The sequence below is a fragment of the Choloepus didactylus genome, chromosome 18, assembly GCF_015220235.1.
Source record: "Choloepus didactylus isolate mChoDid1 chromosome 18, mChoDid1.pri, whole genome shotgun sequence".
NCBI classification, from domain to species: domain Eukaryota; kingdom Metazoa; phylum Chordata; class Mammalia; order Pilosa; family Megalonychidae; genus Choloepus; species Choloepus didactylus.
This window is the reverse complement of record NC_051324.1, coordinates 54,573,414-54,597,656: the sequence shown is the minus strand read 5'-3', so window position 1 is coordinate 54,597,656 and position 24,243 is coordinate 54,573,414. Positions and strand designations below refer to the sequence as shown.

Genomic DNA, 24,243 nt, shown 5'->3' with positions numbered 1-24,243 from the left:
TATGCTGATGATTTTCAATTGTATGTCTCTGGCCCTAACTTCTCTCTTCAGTTTCAGATTCCTTTCTCTATACCACATGGCCACCTGGATATATAGGGCCATATTTTACTAATGAGTCAAATGGAATTTCAGAACATGCCCTTCAAACCTAATCTTCCTCATCTTGGATGATGATTACTTTATCTGGGGCCTGGAGCTAAAAACTTTCAAGTCATTCTTCAGTCTCTCATACTCTATATCCAAATCATCATAAAATCCTATTAGTTCCTTCGAATAGGAAGTGAGATACAGTAGGTTAGTATAGGTTAGAGTGAAATAGTGACACATCCCAAAGTAATTTGGGCAGAGAATAAAAAATATATTTACAGCCTCCCCACCCCCCCCGCCCCGAGGAGCTGGGGGAAGGTGCAGAAGTGTTGGACTTCCTCACCTGGACTGGTGTTGATGTTGTCACAAACATTGGGACTGGCGCTTTGATGTGCTGAAGCCCTCGATCATGGGACTTGCCCTTATGAAGCTCGTTACTGTAAAGGAGAGGCTAAACTTGCATATAATTGTGCCTAAGAGTCTCCCCCTGCATACCTCTTTGTTGCTCAGATGTGGCCCTCTCTCTCTCTAACTGAGCCACCTCGGCAGGTGAACTCACTGCCCTCCCCCCTATGTGGGACCCAACTCCCAGGGGTGTAAATCTCCCTGGCAACGCAGCATATGACTCCCGGGGATGAATCTGGACCCGGCATCATGGGATTGAGAATATCTTCTTGACCAAAAGGGGGATGCAAAATGAGACGAAATAGTTTCAGTGGCTGAGAGATTTCAAATGGAGTCGACAGGTCACTCTGGTGGACATTCTTATGCGCTATGTAGATAACAACTCTTAGGTTTTAATGTATTGGAATAGCTAGAAGTAAATACCTGAAACTACCAAACTCCAACCCAGTAGTCTGGACTCCTGAAGACAATTATATAATAATGTAGACTACAAGGGGTGACAGTGTGATTGTGAAAACCTTGTGGATCACACCCCCTTTATCTAGTGTATGGATGGATGAGTAGAAAAATGGTGATAAAAACTAAATGACAAATAGGGTGGGATGGGGGGGATGGTTTGGGTGTTCTTTTTTCACTTTTATTTTTTATTCTTCTGCTTCTTTCTGATGTAAGGAAAATGTTCAGAAATAGATTGTGGTGATGAATGCATAACTGTAATCATACTGTGAACAGTTGATTGTATACTGTGGATGATGGTATGGTATGTGAATATATTTCAATAAAACTGAATTTAAAAAAAAAAAAGACAATTGGTTCTGCTGTTCAGTGTCAACATCATTGATTTGATTATGCAAATAAATGTAAATTTCTTCAGTAAGAACTCTCTGGAATTGTTTTCTATGAAAATAAACCCTTGAGCTGGCTTGTTTTACAGAGAAGCCAAGTTATCTCATGTATTTAAGTATCTGTTTAAGTACAGAATTTTTGTGTTTGGGTTCATATGTACATGTTTGGGCTTTCTCTTTCAGAGACATGGGAACAACACAAGTGTCACTTACAGCAATCGAGAACATCCTCATGATGACACTCGAGTTGGAAAAATTGTAAGTCATTTTGTCTTAGATTTATTTTCATGAGTTTTCTTAGGTTTGTTGTTATTATTTTACAAGTCATGCTTATTGAGGTAAATTTTACATATAATAATAATCACCCCTTTTAAGCGTATAGTTTGATGACTTTTGGCAAATGTATAGTTATGTAACCACCATTGCAATTGAGATATAGAACATTCCTGTCACCCCAAAAAGGCCCCTCCCAAGAAATGAAAGCATATGTTCACAAAATAACTTGTATGTGTTTTCAGCAGTTTTATTCACAGTGGCCAAAAACCTAGAAACAACCCAAATGCTCATCAACTGATAAATTGGATAAACAAATTATGGAATATCTGTACAACTGTAATATTACTCAGCAATAAAAAGGAATGAGCTACTAAATTATACAGCAACATAGATGAATCTCAAAAGGATTATGCTAGTGAAAGAGGTCAAGCATAAAAGGTGACAAATGAAAGATGCAAAACACAAAAAGCTACATACTATATGATTTCATTTGTAAGACACTCTGGTAAAAGCAAAACCATAGGGGCAGAAATTAGATGGATGGTTGCCGAGGGCTGGTGGTGGGAGTAAATACCTAGAGTGGGACTGCTATGTCATATGCTGAGAACATTTTTCATTTTATTTGAAACTGCTAGACTGTTTTCCAAAATGGCTGTTTCATTTTGCATTCCCACCAGCAGTGTATGTGAGTTGCAGTTGCTCCACAAAGATCAGGCATCTGATCTTTGTATTTCAGTCTTTAAAAAAAAAAAAAAAAAAAAAAAAAAATCAGCCCACCTCGTAGATGTGTCATGGTATCACATCTTGGTTTTAATTTGCACGTCTCTAATAGCTAATGATGTTGAGTGCCTATTCATGTGCTTATTTACCATCTTTATCTTGTTTAATGAAGTGACTGTTCAAATCTGTTGCCATTTTTAATAGGATACTTTATCTTATTATTGAGTTATAAGAGTGCTTTTTATATATTCTGGAAATAAGTTCTGTCTCTCAGATAATGTGTTTGGTAAATATTTTCTCCCAGGCTGTGGCTTGTCTGGTCATTCTCTTCAAAGTATTTTTTGAAGAGCAGATGTTTTTAATTTTGGTGAAGTCTAATTTAACATTTTTTTCTTATACAGTTTGTGTTTTTTTGTGTGTCTTATCTAAAAAATTTTTGTCTTACCCAGAGCCACAGAAATTTTCTCCTATATTTTCTTCCAAAAGTTGTATAGTTGTGTATCTCTTACTTTGTCCCAAAAACATAATTTCTTTTTTAACATCTTTTTTAGGGATAATTGATTTGCAATTATTCATTTTTAACATGTGTTCAGCATGATGCCATCAAAATCAAATAATGAACATAACCATCACCTAAAAAGGTGTACTCATGCTGCTCTGTATTTCCTTTCTCCTGCCCCTCCTTCCTCCTCTCATTCCTCATGTAACCACCAATCTGCTCTTTTTTACTGTAGATTAGTTTTCATTTTCTAGAATTTTATTTAAATGGAATCATACAGTCTGTACTTTTTTAATGTATCAGTTTTTTTAAATGTATCAGTTTTTTTAAATGTATCAGGTTTTTTTTTAATGCATCAGTTTTTTTTTTAAAAGTCTGTACTTTTTTTAAGTACTAAAATTTTACATCATGATTTGTTTAACTTAAGAAGTGCTATGGTGGTGAAAACTAATAGAAGGAAATTTAAAGCAAAAATATAATGATTCCCCCCCTCCAAAAAAACATATATTACTCTCTTACATCAAAGGGAGGAAGGGGAGAAATAAAGAAGAGGAAAGGAAGGAGACAAAAGAAGTGAACGTAAAAGGTCAGACAAGGAAGAAAAATAGTCTTTTTCTCCCATTTTAAAAAGGAGGGAAGAGTATGGTGGGGCAAGATGGTGGAGTGATAAGGTGGGGTTTTAGTTACTCCTCCAGGGCAGTAGGCAGAAAGCCAGGAACTGCGTGGACTGGACACCACAGAGCAATTTGACTTTGGGCATAGTTCATACAACACTCACGAACGTGTGGAACAGCTGAGATCAGCGAAATCTGTAAGTCCTCATGGCCAGGGGACCTGCGCCCCTCCCTGCCAGGCTCAGTCCCATGGGAGGAGGGGCCATTGGTGCTGGGAACAAGGAGGAAGAACTACAATTGTAGCTCCGATTGAAAACTCAGACTGCTGATCAAAAACTCCAAACATAAATAGACTGAGACTGGACACCAGAGAATCTGGGAGCAGTCAACCCAGCTGAGAGGAGATAGGGCTAGCAAAAGCAGCAAAAAAAAAAAACCCAAAAATAAAAACAGAAACTTTTTGGAGTTCCAGTGAACACAAAATGGAGAAGGGCAGGGCTCAAACAGAATCAGGAATGTATGCAAATCCAGAGGGAGAGGACCCTTGTCTGAAGAGCACATTTCTCTGCTTTCTAGATTGTTCCTTAATGGTCCTAATCTCCTTGTCTCTTAGCATTTCAGTAGCCCATTAGATTTGCAAGGAGAGCCCTTTTTCTTTTTCTTTTTCTTTTTTAATCTTTTGTCTTTTTTGAAACAGTTACTCTAAGCAGCCTATTACAGAAAGCCTCAAAGACTTGCAATTTGGGCCCAGGCAAGAGCAGAGCTAAGATAGCTCTGAGGGACAAAGCAATAATTCTAGTGGCTGAGAAAATTTGCTAAACACCATAACTTTCCAAGAAAAGGGAGGTGTCCCCTTACAGCCATCTTCCTGGCGGGCTGGGAACACTCCTGCCTGGCACCAGTGCCACAGCCCAGAGCTACTCCAAACAACCCAGTGTAACGGGAAGTGTTTCCAGCAACATGTGCACACATCACAATATCTGGTGTGGATAATAGCCGTCCGCACACCTGCAGCAAATTGTCCCAGAGCTGGGAAGGCAGAGCTGTGAGTAAAGGGGGAAATTAACAGGCCCTTTTCAGCCATCCTTTCAGCAGGCTGGGAACACCCCTATGCGGCCCTGCAGCCCAGAACTTCCCTTGGGCGATGGCACTCACCTGTGACGTAGCACAGTCTTCCCTCAGCAGAGGCTGTAGGAGGGCATGGCTTGGAAGAGGGACTCATTTGTAAGTCCCAGGGATGATACACAAATACCAAGGACTTGTGGGTCAGCAGCAGAGACAAACTGTGGCGAGACTAACTGAAGGTTCAGACTATTGCAACAGCTTTGAATCTCCAGGAACACCTGGGATATTTCATTATTAAAGCTGCCCTCCCTCCGTAACCACTCAGACACATGCCTAACTTTCAGGATGGGCAGCACCAACTACACATGCAGACTTGGTGCACTAATTGAATCCCCACAAGACTCAGACCAACACTCAACACAAAGACAAAGTTGGGGAGAACTGGCTTGAGGGAAATAGGTGGCTCGCAAATGCCACCTGCTGGCTAGTTAGAGAAAGTGTATGCCAACAAGCTGTAGATCTGACAAATTAGAAATAAGTGTTTGAATCAGTCTACATATTCTAAAAGAACCCTACCAAGTTAAGCAAATGCCAAGAGGCCAAAAGCAACAGAAAAATTTTAAAGCATATGAAAAAAACAGATGATATAGATAACCCAAACCCAAACACCCAAATCAAAAGATCACAGTACTTGGAGCAGTTAATAAAAGAACTAAAGACAAACAATGAAAGCATGGCACGGGATATAAAGGACATGAAGAAGACCCTAGAAGAGCATAAAGAAGAAATTGCAAGAGTAAATAAAAAAATTGATGACCTTATGGAAATAAACTGTCAACCAAATTAAAAAGATTCTGGATACTCAAGTACAAGACTAGAGGGGGCTGAACAGCAAATCAGTGACCTCGAGGATGACAGAATGGAAAATGAAAGAACAAAAGAAAGAATGGCAAAAAAATAAAAAAAATTAAAATGGTCCTCAGCGATATGATAGATAATATAAAACGTCCAAATATAAGACTCACTGGTGTTCCACAAGGGGAAGAGAAGGGTAAAGGTCTAGGAAGAGTATTCAAAAAATCATTGGGGAAAACCTTCCAAAACTTCTAAACACCATAAATACACAAATCATAAATGCCCAGCAAATTCCAAATAGAATGAATCCAAATAAACCCACTCCAAGACATATTCTGATCAGATTGTCACATACTGAAGAGAAGGAGCAAGTTCTGAAAGCAGCAAGAGAAAAGCAATTCACCACTTACAAAGGAAACAGCATAAGACTAACTTGTGACTACTCAGCTGCCACCATGGAGGCAAGAAGGCAGTAGCATGACATATTTAAAATTCTGAAAGAGAAAAATTGCCAACCAAGAATTCTTTATCCAGCAAAGCTCTCCTTCAAATTTGAGAGAAAGCTTAAATTTTTCACAGACAAACAAACGCTGAGAGAATTTGCTAACAAGAGACCTGCTCTACTTGATATTCTAAAGAGAGCCCTACTAACAGAGAAACAAAGAAATGAGAGAGAGAGATGGAGAAAGGTTCAGTACTAAAGAGATTCAGTATGGGTATATACTAAGAGAAAGAGGGAAAAATATATGTCTGACAAACATAAACCAAAGGATAGGGTCGCTGACTCAAGGAATGCCTTCACAATAATAATGTTGAATGTAAATGGATTAAACTCCCTAATTAAAAGATATAGGTTGGCAGAATGGATAAAAAAATATGAACCATCAATATGTTGCATATAAAAGACTCATCTTCGACATGGGGATACAAAGAAATTGAAGGTGAAAGGATGGAAAAAAATATTCCATGCAAACTATAGCCCAAAGAAAGCAGGAGTAGCAATATTAATCTCAGATAAAATAGCCTTTAAATGCAAGGATGTTATGAGAGACAAAGAAGGCCACTACATACTAATAAAAGGGGCAATTCAACCAGAAGAAATAACAATCATAAACATTTATGCACCCAATCAGGGTGCCACAAAATACTTGAGATAAACACTAGCAAAACTAAAGGAAGCGATTGATGTTTCCACAATAATTGTGGGAGATTTCAACACATCACTCCCTCCTATAGACAGATCAACCAGACAGAAGACCAATAAGGAAACTGAAAATCTAAACAATCTGTTAAATGATTTTGATTTAACAGATATATATATAGAACATTATATCTCAAATCACCAGGATATACATTCTTCTCTAGTGCCCACAGAACTTTCTCCAAAATAGATCATATGCTGGGGCATAAAACAAGCCTTAACATATTTTTTAAAAAGTGAAATTGTTCAAAGCACATTATCTGACCATAATGGAACACAATTAGAAGTCAATAATAATCAGAGACTTAGAAAATTCACAAATACTTGGAGGTTAAACAACACACTCCTAAACAATCAGTAGGTTAAAGAAGAAATAGCAAGAGAAATTGCTAAATATAAACAGATGAATGAAAACAAGAACACAACATATCAAAACCTGTGGGATGCAGCAAAAGTGGTACTGAGGGGGAAATTTATAGCACTAAACACACACATCAAAATGGAAGAAAGAGCTAAAATCAAAGAATTAATGGAGCAACTGAAGAAGCTAGAAAATGAACAGCAAACCAGTCCTAAACCAAGTAGAAGAAAAGAAATAACAAGGATTAAAGCAGAAATAAATGACATAGAGAACAAAAAAAAAAACAATAGAGAGAATAAATAACACCAAAAATTGGTTCTTGGAGAAGATCAACAAGATTGACAAGCCCCTAGCTAGACTGACAAAATCAAAAAGAGAGAACACCCATATAAACAAAATAATGAATGAGAAAGGTGACATTAATGTGGATCCTGAGAAATTAAAAAAATTATAAGAGGATACTATGAACAACTGTATGCCAATAAACTGGATAATGCAGAGGAAATGGGCAATTTCCTGGAAACATATGAACAACTTAGACTAACCAGAGAAGAAACAGAAGACCTCAACCAACCAATCACAAGCAAAGAGATCCAATCAGTCATCAAAAAACTTCCCACAAATAAATGTCCAGGGCCAGATGGCTTCACAGGGGAATTCTACCAAACTTTCCAAAAAGAACTGGCACCAATCTTACTTAAAAACTTTCAGACATCAAAGAAAATGGATTAATACCTAACACGTTTTATGAAGCTAACATCAATCTAATACCAAAACTAGGCAAAGATGCAACAAAACAGGAAGACTACAGGCCAATCTCCCTAATGAATATAGATGCAAAAATTCTCAACAAAATACTTGCAAATCGAATCCAGAGACACATTTAAAAATCATACACCATGACCAAGTGGGATTCATTCCAGGCATGCAAGGATGGTTCAACATAAGAAAATCAAAAACATTAACAAATCAAAAGAGAAAAATCAAATGATTACCTCAATAGATGCTGAAAAAGCATTCGAAAAAATCCAACATCCCTTTTTGATAAAAACACTTTCGAAGGTAGGAATTGAAGGAAACTTCCTCAATATGATAAAGAGCATATATGAAAGACCATAGCCAGCATAGTACTCAATGGTGAGAGACTGAAAGCCTTCCCTCTAAGATCAGGAATGAGACAAGGATGCCCGTTGTCACCACTGTTATTCAACATTGTGCTAGAAGTGCTAGCCAGGGCAATCCGGCAAGACAAAGAAATAAAAGGCATCCAAATTGGAAAGGAAGAAGTAAAACTGTCATTATTTGCAGATGATATGATCTTATATCTGGAAAACCCTGAGAAATCTATGATACAGCTACTAGAGCTAATAAATTTATCAAAGTAGCAGGATACAAGATTAATGCACATAAATCAGTAATGTTTCTAGAAATGAATGAAGTGAAGAGACACTCAAGAAAAAGATACCATTTTCAATAGCAACTAAAAAAATCAAGTACCTAGAAATAAATTTAACCAAAGATGTAAAAGTCCTATACAAAGAAAACTACATAACTCTACTAAAAGAAATAGAAAGGGACCTTAAAAGATGGAAAAATATTCCTTGTTTGTGGATAGGAAAGCTAAATGTCATTAAGGTGTCAATTCTACCCAAACTCATCTACAGATTCAATGCAATCCCAATCAAAATTCCAACAACCTGCTTCACAGACTTGGAGAAGGTAGTTGTCAAATTTATTTAGAAAAGGAAGATGCCTTGAATTGCTAAAAACACTCTAAAAGAAGAAAAATGAAGTGGGAGGACTTACACTCCGTGACTTTGAACTTTATTATAAAGCCACAGTAGTCAAACAGCAGGGTACTGGCACAAAGATAGACATATTGATTAATGGAATTGAATTGACAATTTGGCGATAGACCCCTAGATCTATGGCTGACTGATCTTTGATAAGGCCCCCAGAGCCACTGAACTGGGACATAACAGTCTTTTCAACAAATGGGGCTAGGAGAGTTGGGTATCCATATCCAAAAGAATGAAAGAGGACCCCTACCTCACACCCTACACAAAAATTAACTCAAAGTGGATCAAAGACCTCAATATAAAAGACAGTACCATAAAACTCCTAGAAGATAATGTAGGGAAACATCTTCAAGACCTTGTATTAGGCGGCCACTTCCTAGACCTTACACCCAAAGCACAAGCAACAAAAGAAAAAATAGATAAATGGGAACTCCTCAAACTTAGAAGTTTCTGTACCTCAAAGGAATTTGTCAAAAAGGTGAAAAGGCAGCCAACTCAATGGGAAAAAAATTTGGAAACCATGTATCTGACAAAAGACTGAAATCTTGCATATATAAAGAAATCCTACAACTCAATGACAATAGTACAGACAGCCCAATTATAAAATGGGCAAAAGATACAAAAAGACAGTTCTCTGAAGAGGAAATACAAATGGCCAAGAAACACATGAAAAAATTTTCAGCTTCACTAGCTATTAGATGCAAATTAAGACAACAATGAGATACCATCTCACACGAATTAGAATTGCTGCCATTAAACAAACAGGAAACTACAAATGCTGGAGAGGATGTGGGGAAACTGAGACTCTTATTCATTGTTGGTGGGACTGTATAATGGTTCAGCCACTCTGGAAATCATGCTGGCAGTTACTTAGAACACCAGATATAGAGTTACCTTCAATCCAGCAATTGCACTTCTCGGTATATACCTGAAGATCTGAAAGCAGCGACACGAACAGATATCAGCACGCCAATGTTCGTAGCAGCATTATTCACAATTGCCAAGAGATGGAAACACTAAAGTGACCTTCAGCAGATGAGTGGATAAATAAAATTTGGCATATACACATGATGGAATACTATGCCGCAGTAAGAAGGAACGATGTTGTGAAACATATGACAACATGGATGAACCTTGAAGACATAATGCTGAGTGAAACAAGCCAGTCACAAAAAGAGAAATATTATATGCTACCACTAATGTGAACATTGAAAAATGTAAAATAAATGGTTTATAATCTAGAATATTGGGGAACTAGCAATAGAGAACAATTAATGAAGGGGGAACGATAACTCAATAAGAACAGATAAGCTATTGTGGGTAAATTTAACGTTCTGGGAATGCCCAGGAATGACTATGGTTTGTTAATTCCTGGTGGGTATGGTAGGAACAAGTTCACCGAAATGTTGCTATATTAGGTTATTTTCTTGGGGTAGAATAGGAACATGTTGGAAGTAAAGTAGTTATTTTAGGCTAGTTGTCTTTTTCTTACTCCCTTGTTTTGGTTTGTTTGAAATGTTTTGGGTTTTTTTTTGTTTTTGTTTTTGTTTTTGTTTTTTGGATATAGTTAATTTAAAAAAAGAGAAAGTTAATTTAAAAAAAAAAATGAAAAAGTTATGCAGAGCCCCCCTGAGGAGCTGGGGGAGAATGCAGGGGTGTTGGGCTTCCCCACCTCGATGGTTGCTGATGTGCTCACAGACATAGGAGACGGGTGGTTTGATGGGCTGAGCCCTCTACCACGGGACTTGCCCTTGGGAAGACAGTTGCTTCAAAGGAGAGGCTAGGCTTGCCTATAATTGTGCCCAAGAGTCTCCTCCTGAATGCCTCTTTGTTGCTCAGATGTGGCCCTGTCTCTCTAGCTAAGCCAACTTGGCAGGTGAAATCACTGCCCTCCCCTATATGTGGGATCTGACACCCAGGGGAGTAAATCTCCCTGGCAACATGGAATATGACTCCCAGGGAGGAATCTAGACCCAGCATTGTGGGATGGAGAACATCTTGACCAAAAGAGGGATGTGAAAGGAAATGAAACAAGCTTCAGTGGCAGAGAGATTCCAAAACGAGCCGAGAGGTCACTCTTGTGGGCACTCTTATGCACAATATAGACAACCCTCTTTAGGTTCTAATGAATTGGAATAGCTAGCAGTAAAAACCTGAAACTATCAAACTACAACCCAGAACTCTTGAATCTTGAAGACAATTGTATAACAATGTAGCTTAAGAAGGGTGACAATGTGATTGGGAAAGCCATGTGGACCACACTCCCCTTTGTCCAGTGTATGGATGGATGAGTAGAAAAATGGGGGGGGGGGAGGTGGGGCAAGATGGCAGACTGGTGAGCTGTATGTTTTAGTTACTCCTCCAGGAAAGTAGGTAGAAAGCCAGGAACTGCGTGGACTGGACACCACAGAGCAATCTGACTTTGGGCATACTTCATACAACACTCATGAAAACGTGGAACTGCTGAGATCAGCGAAATCTGTAAGTTTTTGCGGCCAGGGGACCCGCACCCCTCCCTGCCAGGCTCAGTCCCATGGGAGGAGGGGCTATCAGCTCCGGGAAGGAGAAGGGAGAACTGCAGTGGCAGCCCTTATCGGAAACTCATTCTGCTGATCCAAACTCCAACCATAGATAGACGGAGACCAGACACCAGAGAATCTGAGAGCAGCCAGCCCAGCAGAGAGGAGACAGGCATAGAAAAAAAACAACACGAAAAACTCCAAAATAAAGGCGGAGGATTTTTGGAGTTCTGGTCAGCGTGGAAGGGGGAAGGGCAGAGCTCAGGCCCGAGCTCGGGCCCTGAGGCGCATATGCAAATCCCGAAGAAAAGCTGATCTCTCTGCCCTGTGGACCTTTCCTTAATGGCCCTGGTTGCTTTGTCTCTTAGCATTTCAATAACCCATTAGATCTCTGAGGAGGGCCCTTTTTTTTTTTTTTTTTTTTTAATCCTTTTTTCTTTTTCTAAAACAATTACTCTAAGAAGCCCAATACAGAAAGCTTCAAAGACCTGCAATTTGGGCAGGTCAAGTCAAGAGCAGAACTAGGAGAGCTCTGAGACAAAATGCAATAATCCAGTGGCTGAGAAAATTCACTAAACACCACAACTTCCCAAGAAAAGGGGGGTGTCTGCTCACAGCCATCATCCTGGTGGACAGGAAACACTCCTGCCCATCGCCAGCCCCATAGCCCAGAAGTGCCCCAGACAACCCAGTGTGATGGAAGTGCTTCAAATAACAGGCACACACCACAAAACTGGGCATGGACATTAGCCTTCCCTGCAACCTCAGCTGATTGTCCCAGAGTTGGGAAGGTAGAGCAGTGTGAATTAACAAAGCCCCATTCAGCCATCATTTCAGCAGACTGGGAGCCTCCCTACAGAGCCCAGCAGCCCAGAACTGCCCTGGGGGGATGGCACTCACCTGTGACATAGCACAGTCATCCCTCAACAGAGGACCAGGGGGTGCACGGCCTGGAAGAGGGGCCCACTTGCAAGTCTCAGGAGCCATACGCCAATACCAAGGACTTGTGGGTCAGTGGCAGAGACAAACTGTGGCAGGACTGAACTGAAGGATTAGACTATTGCAGCAGCCTTAAAACTCTAGGATCACCAGGGAGATTTGATTGTTAGAGCCACCCCCCCTCCCTGACTGCCCAGAAACACGCCCCATATACAGGGCAGGCAACACCAACTACACACGCAAGCTTGGTACACCAATTGGACCCCACAAGACTCACTCCCCCACTCACCAAAAAGGCTAAGCAGGGGAGAACTGGCTTGTGGAGAACAGGTGGCTCGTGGACGCCACCTGCTGGTTAGTTAGAGAAAGTGTACTCCACGAAGCTATAGATCTGATAAATTAGAGACAAGGACTTCAATTGGTCTACAAATCCTAAAAGAACCCTATCAAGTTCAGCAAATGCCAAGAGGCCAAAAACAACAGAAAATTATAAAGCATATGAAAAAACCAGACGATATGGATAACCCAAGCCCAAGCACCCAAATCAAAAGACCAGAAGAGACACAGCACCTAGAGCAGCTACTCAAAGAACTAAAGATGAACAATGAGACCATAGTACGGGAGATAAAGGAAATCAAGAAGACCCTAGAAGAGCATAAAGAAGACATTGCAAGACTAAATAAAAAAATGGATGATCTTATGGAAATTAAAGAAACTGTTGACCAAATTAAAAAGATTCTGGACACTCATAGTACAAGACTAGAGGAAGTTGAACAACGAATCAGTGACCTCGAAGATGACAGAATGGAAAATGAAAGCATAAAAGAAAGAATGGGGAAAAAATTGAAAAAATCGAAACGGACCTCAGGGATATGATAGATAATATGAAACGTCCAAATATAAGACTCATTGGTGTCCCAGAAGGGGAAGAAAAGGGTAAAGGTCTAGGAAGAGTATTCAAAGAAATTGTTGGGGAAAACTTCCCAAATCTTCTAAACAACATAAATACACAAATCATAAATGCTCAGCGAAACCCAAATAGAATAAATCCAAATAAACCCACTCCGAGACATATACTGATCACACTGTCAAACACAGAAGAGAAGGAGCAAGTTCTGAAAGCAGCAAGAGAAAAGCAATTCACCACATACAAAGGAAACAGCATAAGACTAAGTAGTGACTACTCAGCAGCCACCATGGAGGCGAGAAGGCAGTGGCACGATATATTTAAAATTCTGAGTGAGAAAAATTTCCAACCAAGAATACTTTATCCAGCAAAGCTCTCCTTCAAATTTGAGGGAGAGCTTAAATTTTTCACAGACAAACAAATGCTGAGAGAATTTGCTAACAAGAGACCTGCCCTACTGGAGATACTAAAGGGAGCCCTACAGACAGAGAAACAAAGAAAGGACAGAGAGACCTGGAGAAAGGTTCAGTACTAAAGAGATTCGGTATGGGTACCATAAAGGATATTAATAGACAGAGGGGAAAAATATGACAAACATAAACCAAAGGATAAGATGGCTGATTCAAGAAATGCCTTCACGGTTATAACGTTGAATGTAAATGGATTAAACTCCCCAATTAAAAGATATAGATTCGCAGAATGGATCAAAAAAAATGAACCATCAATATGTTGCATACAAGAGACTCATCTTAGACACAGGGACACAAAGAAACTGAAAGTGAAAGGATGGAAAAAAATATTTCATGCAAGCTACAGCCAAAAGAAAGCAGGTATAGCAATATTAATCTCAGATAAAATAGACTTCAAATGCAGGGATGTTTTGAGAGACAAAGAAGGCCACTACATACTAATAAAAGGGGCAGTTCAGCAAGAAGAAATAACAATCGTAAATGTCTATGCACCCAATCAAGGTGCCACAAAATACATGAGAGAAACATTGGCAAAACTAAAGGAAGCAATTGATGTTTCCACAATAATTGTGGGAGACTTCAACACATCACTCTCTCCTATAGATAGATCAACCAGACAGAAGACCAATAAGGAAATCGAAAACCTAAACAATCTGATAAATGAATTAGATTTAACAGACATATACAGGACATTACATCCCAAATCACCAGGATACACATACTTTTCTAGTGCTCATGGAACTTTCTCCAGAATAGATCATATGCTGGGACATAAAACAAGCCTCAATAAATTTAAAAAGATTGAAATTATTCAAAGGACATTCTCTGACCACAATGGAATACAATTAGAAGTCAATAACCATCAGAGACTTAGAAAATTCACAAATACCTGGAGGTTAAACAACACACTCCTAAACAATCAGTGGGTTAAAGAAGAAATAGCAAGAGAAATTGCTAAATATATAGAGACGAATGAAAATGAGAACACAACATACCAAAACCTATGGGATGCAGCAAAAGCAGTGCTAAGGGGGAAATTTATAGCACTAAACGCATATATTAAAAAGGAAGAAAGAGCCAAAATCAAAGAACTAATGGATCAACTGAAGAAGCTAGAAAATGAACAGCAAACCAATCCTAAACCAAGTAGAAGAAAAGAAATAACAAGGATTAAAACAGAAATAAATGACATAGAGAACAAAAAAACAATAGAGAGGATAAATATCACCAAAAGTTGGTTCTTTGAGAAGATCAACAAGATTGACAAGCCCCTAGCTACACTGACAAAATCAAAACGAGAGAAGACCCATATAAACAAAACGTGGGACGGAGAACATCTTCTTGACCAAAAGGGGGATGTGAAAGGAAATGAAATAAGCTTCAGTAGCAGAGAGATTCCAAAAGGAGCCGAGAGGTCACTCTGGTGGGCACTCTTATGCACACTTTAGACAACCCTTTTTAGGTTCTAAAGAATTGGGGTAGCTGGTGGTGGATACCTGAAACTATCAAACTACAACCCAGAACCCATGAATCTCGAAGACAGTTGTATAAAAATGTAGCTTATGAGGGGTGACAATGGGATTGGGAAAGCCATAAGGACCACACTCCACTTTGTCTAGTTTAGGGATGGATGAGTAGAAAAATAGGGGAAGGAAACAAACAGACAAAGGTACCCAGTGTTCTTTTTTACTTCAATTGCTCTTTTTCACTCTAATTATTATTCTTGTTATTTTTGTGTGTGTGCTAATGAAGGTGTCAGGGATTGATTTGGGTGATGAATGTACCACTATGTAAGGGTACTGTAAACAATCGAAAGTAAGATTTGTTTTGTATGACTGCGTGGTATGTGAATATATCTCAATAAAATGAAGATTAAAAAAAAAAATGTTAACAGAAAAAAAAAAAAATGGGGGGGGGAGGCACCCAGTGTTCTTTTTTACTTTAATTGTTCTGTTTCACTTTAATTTTTTTCTTATTATTTTTGTGTGTGTGGTAATGAAAATGTTCAAAAATTAATTTTGGTGATGAACTCACAACTATATAATGGTACTTGAACAACTGAATGTACACTTTGTATGACTGCATGGTATGTGAATATATCTCAATAAAATTGAATTTTAAAAAAAGTAAATGAGGGGGGTATGGGATGTTTTGAGAGTTCTCTTTTACTTTTATTTTTGTTCTTATTTTCATTTTACTTTTTGGAGTAATGAAAATATTCAAAAATTGATTGTGGTGTTGCATTCACAACTATATGATGAAACTGTGAACAACTGTACACTTTAGATGATTGTATGGTATGTGGATATATTTCAATAAAATTACATAAAAATCCATTTATACCATTTCAACTGGACAATTCTTTGACATTAAATACATTGACAAATGTGTAACTTTCACCATTTTCTATTTCCAGACTATTTTCACCATCCCAAACCAAACTCATACCCAGTTAGCAGTAACTCCCAGGACCCCTCACTCCCTCCACCACTAGTAAACACTATTCTGCTTTCTATTTTTATGTATTTGATTATTCTAAGTATTTCATATAAGAGAAATCATACAATATTTGTCCTTTTGTGTCTGGCTTATTTTGCTCAACATGATGTCTTCAAGATCCATCCATGTTGTGTAGCACGTACGGGCACTTTGTTTCTTTTTATGCCTGAATAATATTCTATTGTATGGATATACCACATTTTGTTTATCAATTCATCTGTTCATGGACACTTCAGTTGCTTCCACTTTTTGACTATTGTGAATAATGCTGCTATGAACATTGGTCTACAAATAGTTGTCTGAACCCTCCTTTCAGTTCTTTTGGCTATATACCTAGGCGTGGATTTGCTGTACTGCACCATTTTACATTCCCACTAACAATGTTCGAGGGTTCCTTTTTCTCCGCATCCTTGCCAACACTTGTTATTTTCTGTTTTTTAAATAATAGTTATACTAGTGGGTGTTGAGTGATATTTCTTTGTAGTTTTAACTTGCAATTCTCTAATGGATAATGATATTGAGCATCTTTTCATATACTTATTTGTCATTTTAATATCTTCTTTCTTGAAGAATAGAAATATCTATTCATACCTTGGCCTAGTTTTTAATTAGGTTCTTGGTCTTTTTATTATTGAATTGTAGGAGATCTTCATATTTTCTATATATTAAACCCTTATCAGATATATGGTTCCAAATATTTTCTCCCATTCCATAGATTATCTTTTGACTTTGTTTATAATGTCTTTTGATATACAAAAGTTTTTAATTTTGATGTTTATTTTATCTATATTTTCTTTTGTTGCTTGTGCTTTTGATGTAAAATCTAAAACTCCATGACTATTACAGGGTCTTGAAGATATTCCCATGTGTTTCTTGTAAGAGTTTTATAATAATAGCTCTTATATTTGTCATTGATCCATTGTGTATTAATTTTTGTATGGGGTGAGATGTATAGGGGTCCACATTCATTCTTTTGTATGTGGATTTCCAATTGCCCCTACACCATTTGTTGAAGAGACTGTTCTTTCTCCACTGAATGAACTTGGCACTTGTCAAATCAACTGGCCTTAGATGTATGGATTCATCTCATTTCCATTCCATTGGTCTATATGCCTATCCTCATGCTAGGACCACGTGTTTTAATTTCTGGAGCTTTGTGGTAAGCTTTGAAATCAGGATTTGTGAAACCACACTGTTTTAATTACCAAAGTTTTGTAAGTTTTGAAAACAGGAAATGTGAGGCCTCCAACTTGGTTCTTTTTCAAGATGATTTTAGCTATTCGGGGGCCTATCCATTTCCATGTGAATTCAGGCATCAACTCTATTTCTGTAAAAAAAAAAAAAAAATGCTGGAATTTTGAAAGAGATTGCATTGAATTTGTAGATTAATTTAGGCAGCATTGCCATTGTAATAAAATTAAATCCTCCAATTCATGAACATAGGACGTCTTTCCATTTATGCAGATCTGTATTTCCTTTCAGCAATGCTTTGCAGGTTTCAGTTTTTAAGTCTTTCACCCCCCTGGTTTAAATTTAATCCTAGGTATTATATTCTTTTGATGCTATTGTAAATGGTATTGTTTTCTTAATTTCAATTTCATATTGTTCATTATCATTACTTGTGTATGGAAACCCAACTTACTTTTGCCTGTTAATCTTGTACCCTGCAACTTTGCTGAATTTATTAGTTCTAGTAGCTCTCTTGTAGAGTTTATGGGGGTTTCTATATTTAGGATCATATCTGTGAATAGGGATAACTTGACTTTTTTCCTTTCCAACTTGATTATCTTTTATTCCTTTCTCTTGCCTGATTGTTCTGGCTGGAATTTCAAGTACAATGTTGAGTAACAGTGGTGACAGCAGACATCCTTGTCTTGTTCTTGATCTTTGGGGGAAAGCTTTCAGTCTTTCATATTGAGTATGCTATTTGTTGTGGGTTTTTCATCAATACTCTTTATCATATTGAGAAAGTTCCCTTCTGTTCCTAGTTTTCTGAATGTTTTTATCATGGAAGTATGTTGGATTTTGTCGAATGCTTTTTCTATGTCAATTGAGATGATCGCGTGGTGTTTTTCCCTTCATTCTATTAATGTGGTGTAGTACATTAATTGATTTTCTTTGTCTTATGTTGAACCTTGCATTCCTGGACTAAATCCCCTTGGCCATGGTATGTAATCCTTTTGATGTACTGTTGGATTCATTTCCCAATATTTTGTTGAGGGTTTTTGCATCTGTATTCATATGTGTTATTGGTCTGTAATTTTCTTTTCTTATGCTATCTTTATCTGACTTTGGTACCAGGGTAATGAAGGCCTCATTAATCCCTCCTCTTCTATTTTTTGGTGGGCTTTGAGAAGTATTGCTGTTAAATCTTCTTTAAATATTTGGTAGAATTCAACATGAATCCATCTGGTCTGCACTTTTCTTTGTTGAGAGGTTTTTGATGACTATTTCAGTCTGTTTACTTGTTATAGGCCTGTTGAGATTTTCTGTTTCTTCTTGCATCAGATTAGGTAATTTGAGTATTTCTAAGAATTTGTCCTTTTCATCTCAGTTTTCTAATTTTTGGCATATAATTTTTCATAGCACCCTCTTAAAATCCTTTTTATTTCTGTAAGGTTGGGAGTAATGTCCCCACTTTCATTCATGATTTTATGAATCCTTTCTTTTTCTTTGTCAATCTGGCTAAAGGTTTGTTAATTTTATTGACCTTTTCAAAAACCCAACTTTTAGATTTTTTATTCTATTTTTTTTATATTTGCTATTTCATTTGTCTCTGCTCTAATCTTTACTCTTAACTTCTTTATACTAACTTTGAGTTTAGTTTGCTCTCCTTCCAGTTTCTTTAGGTGTGAAATTAGGTTATTGATTTTTAATGTAGGCATTTAGAGCTATAAATTTCCCTCTGACCATTGCCTTTGCTGCATCCTGTATGTTTGGGTATATTGTGCTTCATTTTCATTCACCTCAAGATATTTCCTAATGTCCCTTATGATTTCTTCTTTAACCCATTCATTGTTTAATAGCATGTTGTTTAATTTCTACATATTTGTAAATTTCCCAGTTTTCTTTCTGTTATTGATATCTAGCTTCATTCCATTGTGGTCTGAGAAGATACTTTGTATGATTTGAATCTTTTAAAATGTATTAAGATTTGATTTGTGGCCTAACATGTGGTCTATCCTGGAAAATGCTCCATAAGCATTTGAGAAGAATGTGTATTCTGCTGTTATATCATGGAGCATTCTATATATGTCTATTAGGGCTAATCGGTTAATAGTGTTGTTGAAGTCCTCTGTTTCTTTATTGATCTTCCATTTAGACATTCTATCATTATTGAACTTATTCTTTTGAAGTATTCAACTGCCTTTTTCACCCTTCAGTTCTGTCAATTTTTGCTACATGTATTTTGGAGTTCTGATGTGTGGTTCATATATATAATCATATCTTCTTGCTGGATTGAAGCTTTTCTCAATATAAAATATCTTCTTTGTCTCTTGTATTCTTTTTTTACTTAAAGCCTATTTTGTCTCAGAATAATATAGCCATTTCAGCTCTCTTTTGATTACTGTTTGCACAGAATATCTTTTTCTACCCTTTTATTTTCAACCTTTTTGTGTCTTTGTACTTGAAGTGAATTTCTTGTAGACAACATTACATGGATCATGCTTTTTCATCCAACTTGCCAATCTCTTGCTTTTAACAGGGGAGTTTAATCCATTGAAATTTAAGGTAATAACTGAAAAGTAAGGATTATTTCTGCCATTTAGCTATTTGTTTTCTGTTTGTCTTGTATGTATGCTTTTTGTTCCTCAGTTACTCCATTGTTGCCTTATTGTATTTAGTTGCTGTTTTTTAGTATACTATTTTGATTTTCTTTTATTCCTTTTCCAATATTTTAGTTTTTTTGAGGTTAACTTTGTAATTACAATGAACATCTTAAATTCATAACAACTTAATTTGATTAGTACTACCTAATTTCAGTAGTATACAAACTCTACTCAAATACATGTTTCTTTCTCCTTATATTGTCATTGTTTCATATCCCATCTTTATACATACTATGCCCATTAAGATAGATTTTTAAATGTTATTTTACACAGTTGCCTGTAAAGTCATATGGGGGATAAAGCACTTACAAACCAAAAGTACAATAATACAGGATTTTATATGAACCTATGTAGTTACCTTTACCAGTATTCTTTATTTCTTCTTATGGCCTTGAATTACTGCTTAGAGACCTTTTATTTCAGCTGAAGGACTCCCTTTAGTATTTCTTGTAGGACAGGTCATTTGGTAATGAACTCTTGCAGCTTTTGTCTGTAAATATCTTCATTTCTCTTTCATTTTTGAAAGAGTTTTGCTGGCTATAAAATTCATGGTTGATAGTTTTGTGTTATTTTTTCCTTAAGGACTTTAAATATACTATCTCACCATCTTCTGGCCTCCATGGTTTCCTATTAAAAGAAATCCTCTGTTAATCTTATGGGGCATGCCTTGTATGTAACAAGTTGCTTTTCTCTGGTACTGTAAAAATCCTCTTTTTCTTTGGATTTTGATCATTTTACTATGATGTGTCTTGGTATAGAGCTTTCAGCCTCTGTCCTTCGAATTTGTTGAGCTTTCTGGATGTGTATGTCCATGTCTTACATCAGATTTGGGATCTTTTTGACAAATATTTCTTCAAATATCTTTTCTGCTTCTCTCTCTCTCTCTCTATCTATCTATCTATCTATCTATCTATCTATCTATCTATCTATCTATCTTTCTGGGACTCCAGTGATGGATATGTTGGTATGCTTGTCCCATGGGTTCCTCTCTTCATTTTTATTTCTGTTCTTCACACTGGAAAATTTCAATTGTCTTGTCTTCAAGTTCACTGATCCTTTCTTCTTCCTGTTCAGATCTGCCTTTGAATCCATCTAATGAGTTTTTCATCTCAATTACTGTACTTTACAGCTCTAAAATTTCTGTTTTGGTCCTTTCTATAATTTGCATCACTTTATTTTGTTCAGATGTTTTCCTGATTTACTTTAGTTCTTTATATATGGTTTCCTTTAGCTCACTGAACATATTTAAAACAGTTTATATAAAGTCTTTGACTAATGGCTCCAATGTGTGAGCTTCCTCAGGGATGGTTTCTGGTATAATTAATTTTCTCTTGTGAATGGGCCATACTTTCCTGTTTCTTTGTGTGTTCTGTAGTGTTTTGTTGAGAAGTGGAATATTCAGTTGTTATAACTCTGGAAATCTATTTCTCCCACTCTCTGGGATTGCTAGATTATTATTATTTGTTCTTGTTCAAGGCTGCAGCTGTCAACTTGTGACATTTCCAAACTGCTTTTGTTTGCAAACAGGGAATGGAAAGAGAAAAGAGGGGGAAAAAAACAGGTATTGCCTCTTTAAGACTCCTCTGCTGCTTTTGCCTAAGGGGGGCTGGAACAATAGCTGCCCTCAGAGCCAGTCCCCCAGCATCTGAGGTAGCTGATCACAAGCAGTGATCAGCGATCAGACCACACCACTCCAGATTTTGGAGGACTAGGTCTATGGCCCACTTTGGCACCAGCAAGCTGTACCAAGAGCCCAGTCTCCTGTCCCAACTGCCATCTGCCACATGGCTGGGAGTGGTGGTGGATGGTGGCTACTACATAGAAGGTGAAATTCACCAGTATTTATTGTAACTTACCAACCTACTCTTTAGCTTCTCCCTGGGATGATGCAAGTGTTCCACTAGACTCCTGAGTTCCAAATAGTTAATTCAGATAGTTCCTGCAGTTCAATAGTTGTTTTGGTGGAGTGACTGATTCCTGGAGCTTGCTACTCCACCTTCTTCCCATAATCCTCTTTTTTATTTATTTTAATGCTCCGTTATTGTATTTAAGAAGGTTCTTGTAGACAGTATATAGTTGTATTTTGCTTGTCTATACAGTGTGATAATCTTTGATTTTTAATTAGAGTGATTAGACCATTTACCTTAATGTACAATCTTAGTATTTGTCTCATCTGTTCTGTTTCTTTTTTCCTCTTTTTTGCCCTGCTTTTGGAGTATTTTTATTGTTTCATTTTATCTCCTTTTTTGGTTTACTATTTAGAACTCTGTTTTGTTATTTTCATGATTGCTTTATTATTTACGGTATACATCTTTAACTTATCACAGTATGCCTTCAAATTACATACTACTACTTAATGTATTGTATAAGAACCTTACAATAATATGCTTCCATTTCTCCCCTTCTGGCCTTTGTGCTATTGTTCTCATATATTTTACTTTTATATGTGTTAGAAACTCTATGCTATGTATTACTTTTAAGTAGTCAATTATTTTTTAAGGAGATTCAAATAATAAGAAAAAGTTTTACTACCTATGTAGTTAGCATTTCCCATATGTTAATTCTTTTGTGTAGATCCATATTGCCTTTTGGTATCAATTTCTTTCCGCCTAAAATACTTTGGTATCAATTTCTTTCTGCCTAAAATACTTCCTTTAGCATTTCTTATAGTGCAGGTCTGCTAGTGATTAATTCTTTCAGCTTTTGTATGTCTGAAATAGTTTTTATTTTGTCTTTGTTTCTGAAAGATATTTTCTCTGGTGTAGAATTCTAGGTTGATAGTTTGCTTTTGGTTTTGGGGGGTTTTTCCCCATTTAGTCCTTGAAAGATGTTGCTCCACTGAGTTTTGGCTTGCATTATTTCCAACAAGAAATCTGCTGTCATCTTTTGTTACTTTGTTGCTTTGTACATATTCTGGTGTAGAATTCTAGGTTGATAGTTTGCTTTTGGTTTTGGGGGTTTTTCCCCCCATTTAGTCCTTGAAAGATGTTGCTCCACTGAGTTTTGGCTTGCATTATTTCCAACAAGAAATCTGCTGTCATCTTTTGTTACTTTGTTGCTTTGTACATAGCATGTCTTTTTTTCCCCTTTAGTTGCTTTTAAGATGTTCTATTTATTGCTGCTTTTGAGCAATTTGATTATGATGTGCCCTGGTGTAGTTTTGTTCATGTTTCTTGCACTTGGAGTTCATTGAATATCCTGGATTTGGAAAATTTGACTATCATTTCTTCAAATATTGCTAGGTACTAGGTTCTTGAAGTTGTTGCTCAACTTACTGATACTGTTTTGTTTTGTTTTGTTTTTATTGTGGCTATTTTGTTTTATTTTGTTTCTCCTTGTGTTTCATTTAGGATATTTTGTATCACTATGCCTTCCTGTTCACTGATCTTTTCTTCTTCTGTGTCTAATCTGTCATTAAACTCAACAGTATATTTTTTATCTAAACATTGCAGTTTTTGAACATAAGGAATACAGTTACAATAACTGTTTAATGTCCTTGTCTGCTAATTCTAACATTTGTGTAGGTTTTATATTGGTTTTGATTGCTTTTTCTCCTCAATATAGGTCATATTTTCCTGCTTCTTTGCAAGCCTAGTAATTTTTTATTTGATGCCAGACATTGTAATTTTCCTTGTCGTGTGCTACATATCTTTTACATTCTTATAAATACACTTGAGCTTTTTTCTGGATGAAGTTAAGATACCTGGAAACAATTTTATCCTTTCAGATCTAGCTTTTAAGATTTGTTAGGTGGGACCACAGAGTAGCCTTTAGTCTGGAGTTCATTATTCCCTCCTAATGAGGCAAGACCTTTCTGAGTACCCAACACCCCATGAATCATGAGGTTTTCTAGTCTGGCTTATAGGAACAAACACTATTCACAGTCCTGTGTGATATCCAGTTACTCTTTTCTCTAATCCTTTTGGGTGCTTCTTTTTCTTGCCTCCTGTAGTTTCACCACACATACACACTGATCTGATCAGTACTTCACTGAATATTTGAGATCCCTCTGCATATCTCCAGAGTTCTCTCTGTGTGCAGCATTTTTCTCTCCAGTACTCTGTGTTGCAAATTCTAAGCCACCCTTGTTTTCTGGGACTTTCAGCCCCACTTCCTCAAGTAGGAAGTCCACTGGTGTCTGCCTGAGTTTCTCCTCTGTTAACTCTGGCCTAGAAACTCTCTTGAAGGAGTAAGCTAGAGCAATCATAGGGCTCACTTCATTTATTTCCCATCTCTTGGGGACCACTGTCTTTCATTGCCTGATGTCCAATGCCATGACAACTGTTGTTTCATATATTCTGTTTGTTTGTTTGTTTGTTTTTAATGTTTGAAGCGGGAGGTTAAATCCAGTC

The 24,243-nt window shown here is 37.1% G+C and overlaps 1 protein-coding gene across 1 annotated transcript in view; it reads left to right on the top strand.

Annotated features, from left to right (window-relative positions):
• Positions 1 to 24,243, top strand: part of LOC119513898 (leucine-rich repeat-containing protein 37A3-like) — a 63,953-nt gene that overhangs the window by 17,636 nt on the left and 22,074 nt on the right. The window contains exon 5 of the mRNA XM_037809347.1: positions 1,521 to 1,595. Coding sequence (XP_037665275.1) covers positions 1,521 to 1,595 — 75 coding nt within the window. The remainder of the gene's footprint in view (positions 1 to 1,520; positions 1,596 to 24,243) is intronic.